The sequence below is a fragment of the Mytilus californianus genome, unplaced genomic scaffold (assembly GCF_021869535.1).
Source record: "Mytilus californianus isolate M0D057914Y unplaced genomic scaffold, xbMytCali1.0.p SCAF_8, whole genome shotgun sequence".
Taxonomy (NCBI): domain Eukaryota; kingdom Metazoa; phylum Mollusca; class Bivalvia; order Mytilida; family Mytilidae; genus Mytilus; species Mytilus californianus.
The window spans coordinates 45,720,477-45,732,461 of record NW_026262734.1 but is presented as its reverse complement, the minus strand read 5'-3'; the positions used below and the strand labels follow the sequence as shown (position 1 = coordinate 45,732,461).

The 11,985-nt window shown below is 32.3% G+C and overlaps 1 protein-coding gene across 1 annotated transcript; it reads right to left on the bottom strand.

Annotated features, from left to right (window-relative positions):
* Nucleotides 1-639: 639 nt before the first annotated feature.
* On the bottom strand, nt 640-11,906 carry LOC127712698 (malate dehydrogenase, mitochondrial-like). The gene is made up of 8 exons (XM_052219300.1): nt 11,769-11,906; nt 10,665-10,923; nt 7,898-8,007; nt 7,023-7,148; nt 6,283-6,387; nt 5,162-5,233; nt 2,336-2,488; nt 640-1,662 (listed from the first exon to the last, which is right to left on the bottom strand). Exons 1-8 carry the CDS (start codon nt 11,838-11,840, stop codon nt 1,534-1,536), a joined length of 1,026 nt encoding a protein of 341 aa, XP_052075260.1. The 5' UTR covers nt 11,841-11,906; the 3' UTR covers nt 640-1,533.
* Between the last annotated feature and the right edge of the window lie 79 nt (nt 11,907-11,985).

Genomic DNA, 11,985 nt, shown 5'->3' with positions numbered 1-11,985 from the left:
TGTGGATTCATTTATTTTTGTGGATTTATGGAAAATTTCCTTGTAGTGGATAATAATTACTAGATTTCATAGTTTTACCAAAGTCTGCATTCAAGCTTATAGAAAATGTTTGATTTGTTATATATTTTAATTTGTGGTTCACCTGTACCCACTAAAATTGGTATCCCACAATAATAACGAAACTATAGTAGTTGACCATCTGCTGATAGTATCTGAGAAACCTACCTAATCACAAAATCTTAACCTTGATCACTGATCCATGAAATGAGGTCAAGGTCAGATAAATCTTGTCTGAAAGGGATGTAGCCCTGGCAAGGATCCAATTACCAAATATAGTTATCCAATTGCCCATAATAAATGTGAAATTTATTTTACAAAACAAATATATTTTTTGTACACTGTCACTGAACCATAAAAATCAGGTCAAGGACAATGGAAATATAACAGGAACTATGTTACATTAGAGATCTATATACATGGTATGAAACATCCAGGTCTTCTACCTTCTGATATATTAAGGTTTATACAAACAGTTAACACCTTCCTCACTTTTGATGGGTTAACATCCATTCTGTATCAGTCAAGGCAAAAAGAAATCTTATTTGTCAAAATAAGGTTAATCAAAAACAAACAATACAATAAAATTAATTCTTTTTATTGTGGTATAACAACTATGTTCTATGATATCTCACAACATAACAAAAGTCAGCACACAAAAAGTCTTCTTACAGCACTATACTATATAATCTCTCAATAATGTAACATTTTACATAGTGCTTATACTAAATACCATCAAAAAGTAAAAAATAATCATTGAGGATGCAGACATTTGGTATGCATACTTTCACAGCAAAGCTTTCACAAGAGAACAAAAATTGATCAGGTATGATGTAAAGCAGAAAATGATTTGTCTATATGAATAACCCCATAATCCAAACGAAAAATGTTCTGAAGAATTCCAGAAAGATTCAATAATAAATATTGGTTTAACTGAAAATCGTATTTTGATGTCATGGAAAAATCTAGGTCGAAAAATTAATATCAAAATACCTGATATTCTACCACTAACATGTGATAAATAAATAGACATACCGGTATGTGAAATATTTAATATTGAATTACTTTGGATGAACTAACTTGGACATTGGAGACAGACGAATTTGTTTCACCAATTAATCAAGTGAATGTAATATGACTGGTAACAAGTGAAAAAATTGAAAATTTTAGATTTTCGGTAATGGCAACAAAATATGTATCGATAATTCAAAATACTATTTTCTTTTCTTTTTATTTTGTAAACAATTGATGTTATGACTAAAGCACCATGCCTAACAGATAAAAATAAAGAACCAGTTAAAAAAAAAAGATTACACTTAGATAGGACCATATGTTGAAGAAAACTGGTATTACGACTGCTATAGAAAAAGAATCATAAATTCAAAATAAGAAAATATTTGGATTGCATTAAATCGGAATCCCCACTTTACCCTCAGATAATAACGTAAAATTTTTGTTTGTATAATTTAACTGACACTATGATTTGTTTACAAAGTCTACTCCAGCTTGAATGTTTTTCTTAAGTTCAGGCATAGCGGCATCTAAGAGCTGCATTTCATAATCGATGAGTTTACCTCTACCAAGATTCTTTTCAACACCATTTTTCTGGAAAAAAGAAAGAAATTACATTTGTAAATTTAAAAGTGCCAGTCATGTAGGACAAAGATAAACATAGTGAATGATACTAAGATAAACAACTTTTACTTCAATAAAGGGATAAAATATGTATTGATTAAAGTGAGCATTTGATCTTTGTATAATTAATATTCCTGTAACATTGAATGTTGGATGTTTAATATACTTGTGCCATTCATCCTCAGTTAATGCAAATTATGCACAATAAGTAATAGTTTAAGTACCTTACCTTTCTCATATTTTCTGGTAAATCATTACAAGAAAGAAATTACAATTTAAAATACCAAAATATTAAAAAATTAAAAAATATCAAAAACATATTTCTGGTTTCCTTTGAAATTCCTCCTAATTTACATTTTAGCACAGAAGTTCTATAAAAAGTACTAATCCACACATAATAATTAACTGATCAATTAAAAATATTACAAAAGATTTCTATTTCAATGTAAATTTGATATTTTAGTCTTAGATGCATTATTTTTATATTAGTTGTTTTATGCTTTGACCAAGCTTTCATTAACTGTGAGTACTCTCAGATCTGTACTTTGCATCTTATGTCTTTTTGTTTGTTGTTTTTTTGTGTAAAAAAAATAATACTATAAAAACAGCATGCACATCCATCATAAAGCTGTCTTATACTTACACCTAATAAGAGAGGCGTTGAGAAGAATGCAGCATCTGTTTCTTCTGACTGTACATATGCACATTCTACTTGTCCTTCACCTCCAGCCATAGCTTCTAACAATGAAAATGTAAATCTAGCTGCAGCATATGCCATAGACAAGGTTGCTGATCCCTGTAAAAACAAAAAGTATTTATACAATGTTGAAATTTATTGCTGTGCGCATATATAGTTGGTTTTCTCTTTTGAATTGTTTAACATTTTGTCATGTCTTGGAGGGGCCTCGGTGGCAGAGTGGTCTAAGTAGTTACTACTGTAATCACTAGCCAGTCAACACTGAGGATGTGAGTTCGAATCCCGCTCGTGGGGGTGCACTTGACTCCAATCTTAATTGACTAGGATTGTCAGTTTTCCTATCAAAGGTCGTGGCTTTTTCCAGGCACTCCAGCTTCCTCCACCAATAAAAACTGGCCGCCACGAAATAGCCCAAAAGCGGTGCTTAAAAGTGACGTTAAAACACCCAAAATCAAATCAAAATCAGTCATGTCTTGGCTTTATATAGCTTGCTGTACGTGTTGGATATTTGTATCATTGGCAATCATACAGCATCTTCGTATTTTTATTCACTAACCTAAATGTTTGAAATTAGAATGTAATGTAAGCGCTCTTAAACTAATTTATTATATCTTGTGATTTATTAGTGATAGAATGATCAATTATAGTATGGACTTTTAATAGATAGACGTAGATAAAGGGATATAACTTTAAATCAGTGAGGCATTTGTAAGTCATTTTCATCAATGCCTTTAATATATTCATGTGAAACAGAATTACTTGAAGAGTAGAAAATTATTAATGAAAAAGGTATACTCAACTAGACCATTTAGAGCTAGCAATAAGATTTGTTGTAGGACCATATGGTGACAAATTAATGTCTATTTTTGTGGAAACCACCCTGGTAGTCTCGTGGTAGCATGTTGGCCTCGAGTGCGGGAGGTCTTGGGTATGCGGCATTAAGGAGTAAGAGCAAAGACTGATCTGCTCAGAGTCAGAATAATGTGTTTGGGTATGGAGACATGTTTTCCTGTGGACTTTTATCTTGTAGACTAGCACGTTAAAAATCCAGTTCAGCGTGTCGGTCTAGTACAAAGCAGGGCTAATATTCATATTACACTTTAACATGTTCTTGTCCTGAATATGAATATTAATTTGCCACTGGGTGCTAAGCAGCCATCTATCATATATTGACATATTGTGGTGCAGAGATGCAAACAGTTTTTTTTCCTGTCAGACATTGGGGCCTACAGGGTAGTAAGTTTTGCCAGACCCATCAAATTTTTGCCAGACCTATATTTTCACTCAAAAATAAAATGAGACGCTTTTGAATAATTAATTTTTATTTTGTTATATATTATTGTAATCTGTGATTCATATTCATAAACATTGTAGTTTATTCAATATATTAATACATAAATGATGACCCAAGAGTTATTCCTCACAGGAGTACTTTGACACAAGATAATCTAATTGTTCTTACGCCAATAATTGGCACAAGAACAATTAGATCAAAAACAAAGACAGTGGCAAGCTACATATGTACATCAAAACGAATAAATATATTCATAAATTAACTAAAATGAAGTGAAGAAAAAAACACTCTTAGAAAACTAAAATAATACTTGTTTTTGTTTAATTTACTTAAATGTGGTCATTAGGACATTAGTTGTCCCTTAATAGAACTTTTGGTTTTCAGTGCTTTTCAACTACATAAATGAGTTGACCATCTATTGTTCTAACTGTTCATGCACCACTGATGTGTCATATGGAGACGAAACTCGTTTTTTCATACTAACAATGTTCTCGTTATGGCGACTTATTGGTGCTATGGACGCATGGTTTTCTGTCTGGACGCGCCATTGCATGAACCGTGCGTCCGAGGAACGCGTCTGATAACACTTGCTGAGTCTTGTAATCATCAGAATTATCCCTCAGCTATCAAAAAGAAGCTGAAAACATGCTTCTACTCAATATTTTTACCTGAAATTTACTTTCGTTTTCATTGCTATGTGTAATAATAAATCCCGAGAAATAGGAAAATAATTATGATCACATGACTTACGCTAATTGGATAAACGCAAAGAAGATCGAAATATGTTTACATCAGCACGTTTAACTATTACCGGCAATAAATGTGTCATTAGAACTTTTGGTTTTCAATGCCTTTCAACTACATTATTAATTTGGAAGCCAAGGTTACAAGAACCAACAGAAATTTCAATTTTGACGGCCCCAAACAGTAAAAATATTTGCCGGTCATTGGGTCTGACACAAAGACGTCATTTGCCGGACCCTCTAAAATTCTGCCCCCCAGGTCCGACGATTAGTTGCAACACTGGTGGTGCTGGGTTTACTCATTAACTCCTTTTATTTAATTTTTTATTTTGATGCTATATAGAAATATAAATTGACCCACATGTCTAAATAGTGTGAAGGTTATTCAACTTCATTGTAAGTTCTGCATTTAAATAAAAGAAACATGTGTTTGAGAACATGAATGCCCCTGCTTAAGCTTGTTTTTCAAACGAAAATGGGACAGACGGAAAGACGGACAGTCAAGGTTATTACTTAACGGCCCTTTCTCCTTGCTACAGGGGCATAAAAATAAAAGTAAAAGTATCACAGTGACATCATATTTTCCAAACGGAAGACACTCTGAAATCGCTACTATGGTATGTTTAAATGGAACAGCCATAGTTTACCAATAAATTTCTCCTGAAAACAGATTTTTTTTACAATCTATACCAAAGTTTGGCATGGATATATATAAAGCTTGTGTGAGTAACTTACAGCACCAGCCTTGGCCTCTACCACTTCTGTTCCAGCATTCTGTATTCTCTCTGATAACTTCTTTCTCTCCTCCTGAAAAACAGTGTTACATGCAGTGATGAAAAAATAATTACTGCCAGAATCATGAAACATAACATAATAATGCATGTAGTGCATTAGTCTTCCCCCGTTTTTGGTGGGGTTCATGTTGCTCAGTCTTTGGTTTTCTATGTTGTATTTTGCGTACTGTTTTTTGTCTGTTTGTATTTTTTTTTAGTCCTGGCGTTGACAGTTCATTTTCAACTTATGAGTTTGAATGTCCCTTTGGTATCCTTCGTCCCTCATTCAATATTGTATGTTATTTAAGAGTAGTAATTTGTTTACAATATTAGCTTTAGTGGAAATTTAACTGTAATACAACAGGAATCAATCACAATTTATTTACTATTGCACTACCAGATATAATTTTGTGTTGCCTAATACATGTTTACCTGACAATTATATTTATAACTTATTTTAGACTGGACACTGAGGTGAAAATGTACAAGAGAGAAAGAAAATCATTGAAAAATCTTCATTTTAATCCTCTGATCACATGGACATTAGTACCATGCACTTCCTGGAAATTAACAATAGGTGTGACTTTTGAGATGACAGACATATATAATTGATATACAGGCGTTTACAGGTGGCAATTATACATTGGCTGTGGCTTTTGAGAAGACCTACAGATAGGTAAAATTGTATCAATATTACTTGAAAGTAGAAATGAAACATTGGATGTGGCTTGTGAGATGAAACAGATATCAATATTACTTACTGGTGGAAATGAATCAATGGGTGTGACTTTAGAGATGACAGACGGATAGGTTAATTGTTACTTACAGGGTGGAAATGAAACACTGGATGCCGTTTGTTTGAAGACAGATGGATAGGTGTAGTTGTTACTTACTTGTGGAAAGGAGACTATGGGTGAGGCTGGTGAAATGACAGACGGATTGGTGATATTGTTACATACTTGTGGAAATAAAAATCTGGGTGTGGCTTGTGAGATGACAGACAGGTGTCAATTTTACTTACTGGCGAAATTGAAACACTGGGTGTGGCTTATGAGATGACAGACAGGTGTCAGTGATACTTACTGGTGGAAATGAAACACTGGGTGTTGCTTGTGAGATGACAGGTATAATTGTTACTCCACTATGTCCACCCATAACTGGAACATTTAATTTAGATACATCCAATTCCTACAATGAAAACAAATTTACACTCTATTCACCTTAATTCATAATCATAATACAAAAGGTAAATATGCTTGATTGACAAAGATGTGCCATGTTAATATAAAAAGATTGTCTTAGTATAATACCACCTACTAATGCGACTACAATCTAAATTAATTTATATAGATAATATATATTACTATGATCATGTTAAAAGTATGGTCTTTTAATCATTATGTTCAGACTGATGAGTTTCTTTTTTTTTTTGGCTGCTCCTAGATATTCAACTTTAGAAAAAAATGACACAGAGTCAAAATGGAAATTGTTTATCAAATCATTGGTCAGGACAGAAATTGACTTTCCCTCTCTATAAGGCCTCCAGTTACATAACAGAAAACTGAGCACTACTCAATAATTTGTTTTAATTGTCAAAGGCTTGACTACACATTTAAATAGTCAACGCAGTACAAATTTTCTATAAGCTAATATGCAACCTTTGGCAAAACTACGAAATCAAATATCCACTAAAATACAATGTTTTTCTCCATTCACGAAAATAAATGAATCCACAGTATTGGTCAAATGTGTCAAATGAATGAATTCACTTGATGTGAAAAATAATATTCATAAATCAAATGAGTTATATATAAAACTTATACCTTAGCTTCTGCTACAAATGCATTTGATCTAACTATATCCAATGTTGTAACACCAAATAGACGTCTAGGATCATATACTCCTTTTTTCTTTAAAACCTCTGCTGCTATTGGCACTGTGGAATTAACCTTGGTAAGAAGGAAAAATCAAATATTACGAATAAATTTCTGCTTATACAACTACTTAACACTGTTTCTTATTTAATCAATATCAGAGATCTATTGGTCTCTTACTTGTGACTTCTTCTATCTTAAAAGTTAAAACCAATATCATATCAAATCTTCACTAAATTTTCTTGCAAGTGAGTTTTGTAAAAGTTTTTTTTGGAATTCAGAATTAGCTTTAGTCTCCCTTTATATGTGATCTTGCTGTTTTTCATTTTATATTTTTTTTTAACCTTTGACCATTTCATTATTTTAAGTTAAAACAAGAATGTGTCCACAGTACACGGATGCCCCACTCGCACTATCATTTTCTATGTTCAGTGGACCGTGAAATTGGGGGTCAAAACTCTTTTGCATTAAAATTAGAAAGATCATATCATAGGGAACAGGTGTACTAAGTTTCAAGTTGATTGGACTTCCAACTTCATCAAAAACTACCTTGACCAAAAACTTAAACCTGAAGCGGGACAGATGGACAAATGAACGGATGCACAGACCGAAAAACATAATGCCCCTAGGTGGGGCATGAAAAAAAAAATCCACAATTAAAAAACGTCTTGTTATTGGAATTGATGTATTTATTTTTGCCACATGAATCCCAATAATAAAGTGTTTGCATTCTTTCAATTAACATTACAACTTTTAGTAAATTTTGTACACAAAATGTGTTGAGGTGTCAGGGGTAGAAACACTTTTATCATGTTTATACTTACCGGGTTGGTAATGATACAGATCATTGCTTTTGGACAGAAATCTCCAATGGCTGACACTAAATCTCTGACAATTCCAGCATTTGTGTTGAACAGATCATCTCTTGTCATTCCTTCAACATTAAAACAATGATTTATTACTAGTAATTATAACATTACCACACTTCCTATTTAAAGGAACAATTATTAATAAAATAATGTCAGGTTCTAGTATGTTTGCTCATGACAATGTCACTCAATGTTCTAGTATACATGTGTAGTTTGGGAGTTTTCAACCATAGAAAATTGTCTCTATGTTGGATGTTAACGTTTAGAACCACTTTTTTCACCACCTTTTTGACTTTTATGGATAGTAGTTTAATTTAACTGGCAACCATACCACACCTCATAAGATTTCTTTTCATCATGTTCATGAGGTTATTTTGTTTCTATCCTGTCATCAGAGCATGTGCCTAGGGTAAATGAAATTGTGTACACATCTTAGAACCATATGGACATGCCACTACAAAGCATTTTGACAGTTTATTTGACACAATACACAGTTGCAATTCCAGTGTTCTCCCCAGGCCCTTAAAGGACCGCGGGCCCGCGATGTATAATTTTTGACCATGGTGGTATCGGTCTTACCGCGATATATAATTTTTTACCGTGGTGCTAAAATTTTCAGTAAAAAAAATCGTAAATCGGTAAAGTTTTAAGCGATTTGTTAAATCTTTTCCGTGCAGTATAAAATTCCAGGTGAAATTTGACCAGTTCAAACCAGTTTACCCAGATTGTTGACACCACATGATCGATTTACCTTATGAGGTTAACCTTGTTGATTGGATTTAATCGACGTAATTAACACTTGTTACATTATTCTTTTGTGTTTTAATTAGGAGTTCATAACTTTATGATCACTTATAACTATTTTATGGCTTCACTCACAACCCAAGCGCTGACCTGTGACAAGTCTGCAAATACTTTGTACACAGTGTGACCCGATACAGTTGCACACACGCCTGTACATTTTTTGTACATAATAAAGTTGGCTCATTAGTATAGTATAATATGTCTGCAGTGATATTGTTTGCCTCAAATTACAGCCGAAATTCGGCTTTTTCCCCTAGAGAAAATTCCCAATTACTCAAAAAAAATGGCTTAAAATTCCTCCCAAAAAGTTTTACATTTTCCCCAAACAGTGATGGCATTGGTAGTAATGTTTGTTTATATCGTATTCATGTTATTATTTTGATATAAGAAAGCACTTTTGAGATCCGGTTTTCTGATCAGAATCATCATGGTGTTTGTAACACATGTGGTTTTCAATGCATTAAGTACCATCATTGCTTCTGTTTCTTTCCCCTCTCCGAAAAGTATCTTTCAGGTTGAAAATGTCTGACAACCAAAATATACATGAAAACAACAGTGCAAAAAAGACAGCAAAGGTCAGCAAAAAATCGGAGATGTGTTTAGAATAAAATATACAAATTTCCCAATTTCAATAAAAAATATGCATTTTTCCCAATAAAAAACGGTAGAGGTAGTTTTGAAAAAAGACAACAATATCACTGGTCTGATTAAACCATGGCCAAAATTTTCTTTAATTATGACATAGTTAGTGCATGATGTCGAGTTTCAAACTATAGTATCTTTGAAGGGGACATATCACATGACCCAGTTAGTTCACGTAGAATATTAAAGTTTATTTGCAATTAATTGCAATCTATTCTATTTAATAAATAAAATGTATGACTGTACCTTCAAACTGGAAAACTATATCCACAATTAATGAATAACAGAAGTAATCTTGCAAATTTTATCCATAAGCACATGTTAAATCTATTTATATCTACTTCCTGTCATTTAGGTGGGAAAAATAGGGAGACTTTGTTGTTGACATTGAATATGGTTACTTATAGACCTAAGATAAATTTATAGATTTAGGAATTCTTTCTAAATGGATCATGACAAATAAAGATTTAGATTTCAGTGCAGTATTAAGTCTGTATCAATGTTTGATTATCACCAAAGACAAGAAAGGTTAATATTTACATGAAATCTATGGCAAAATGTTTTTAAATTTATGAAAAATTTCTTTTTTTTTTAAATTAAGATAGAAACTGGTTCAAACAATAAATCAATATTTGTTCTTGTTATTTCATATCTCCTTATGACAAGAATCCTTTCACATACAACAACTTTCTTTCTAGATACTATAAAGTTTTTTTTTAAATTGAACATTTTTGGTCTCCTTTGAATGATATTTTATTTTTATTGATCATGGATTTTATAAAAGATTTGATTACTTTAAATTTAGATGAATATTTTGTAATCAATCATGTTTTATTTATTTAAAAAAAATATTAAAGTATACAAACTGTTTATTGATTTACTTCTTTTTTTACCAATAATTTTCTGACTCAATGTCTACATAACACAACCACAGTGTTAACACAAAACAAGAGACATACTGCAGTAACTACAAATATAGCTAAGATAAGCTATGCGACACGACACAACTGATTGTATGAATCATTTCACCAAGCTGTCCACACGCGTTACCCTGGTGCTATCCAAAAATCCTGGGGAGAACACTGAATTCCTTTAAATTCTTTAATTAATTACGTCTATAAATATTTTTTTTATTTCCTTATTCAAGTTAAAATGAAGTTGAAAACCTTGTCAGGGGAAGAAAATTCCCAAATTATCATCTATTTGTTATTCACTATTGCAAATAAATATGTCTTAAATGTACATTTGTATGGTTGTACAATAATCCTTCACAAACCTGGTTTTCTTGGAACACCGGCTGGTATCAATACAACACTTGCATCTGTCAGACATGCTTCCAATGATGCTGGACCAAGATGACCACTGACTACTGCCCTCGTGTCAATATGACTTAAATCAGCAGCAACACCTGGTGTGTGAGCAATATCGTATAACGACAGACTGGCTATTTTTGCTGAATTTTTTAGAAGTAAAGATAAAGGTTGACCAATACCACCACCGGCTCCAAGAACAGCAACTTTTGGAGACTGCCAAGCCTAAAAGAAATTCATTGATGATATATATATATATTCTGAAACTGAACTGATAATAATGAATACTAGTTATAACATACACATGGAACAATTTAACATAACAGCTCATTCATGTATATTCCTGATATGGAATAATTGAATATTGTAATTGTTATTAGCTTTAATTTAATACATTTTTTTAACATGTTTAAGATGGATATTTGTCTCATTGGCAACCATGCAAGCTTTTGAAAAAAAAATCTATAGTTTTTCTTAAATTTTTGTATTAAAAGATGAGATCTTAATATATTTCAAATTTGAGATAATTCCTTGAAAAATAAAAAAGTTATTAGTATTTTTATTTGGTCCTGTCATTGTCAAGGTTGGTCCTTTTCATTGTCAGCGTTGGTCAGAACAGGTTTTCAAGAGCTTTAAAAAAAAATCTATATTTTTTTCTTATAATCTATGTATTAAATAATGAAATCCTATTTTATTTCAAATTTGAGATAAATCCTTTGAGAAATAAAAAAGTTATTAGCATTTTTCATTTTGGTCCTGTCATTCGCTCCAGTCATTAGTGTAACCCGTACCAATATTGGCAATAACCTTCAGGATCAGCTGTTCATGTGCTCATCAGGTAGCAACTGTCTCATATTACAAATAAAGAGACATTCATATGCTGCACACTCTACTAAAAATTAAGGCAGAACATTTTCGTGTGATGTGAATCAGGATAACTTGGCTTGTCTTGATGATCAGGATGTGATAATTCTGCATCATCAACAGACAGCAACTGTCAAGGATATGCATTTTTACACGTGTTTTAATTCCCGTTTAATGTTTGGCAACCATTTGCATTTGATTTATACCTGTGAAGTTTTGCAGAATGACCTGCTAACAAAAAATGTGACAGTACTCGGTTTTGCTAGCCTTGAAAACATTTTATAGTATTCTTAGCACTTTAGCCGGTGTCCTTGCTGAATGACAGGAAGTGGAAATGAAAAGTTGCGACATGCGTACGAAAATTTTAAGATTTATCCGCACTTGACGACCAAACTGATGTCTGAAAAATAGTTTTGATGGATT

Excerpts from the sequence above, each read along its gene's own strand:
- LOC127712698 (XM_052219300.1), bottom strand. The coding sequence starts at position 11,840 with ATGTTTTCAAGGCTAGCAAAACCGAGTACTGTCACATTTTTTGTTAGC. Across the intron at positions 6,388-7,022 it reads CATTTGTAGCAGAAGCTAAG|GAATTGGATGTATCTAAATT; the intron begins GTATAAGTTTTA and ends TTTTCATTGTAG. Across the intron at positions 1,663-2,335 it reads CAACGCCTCTCTTATTAGGT|AAAAATGGTGTTGAAAAGAA; the intron begins GTAAGTATAAGA and ends TCTTTTTTCCAG.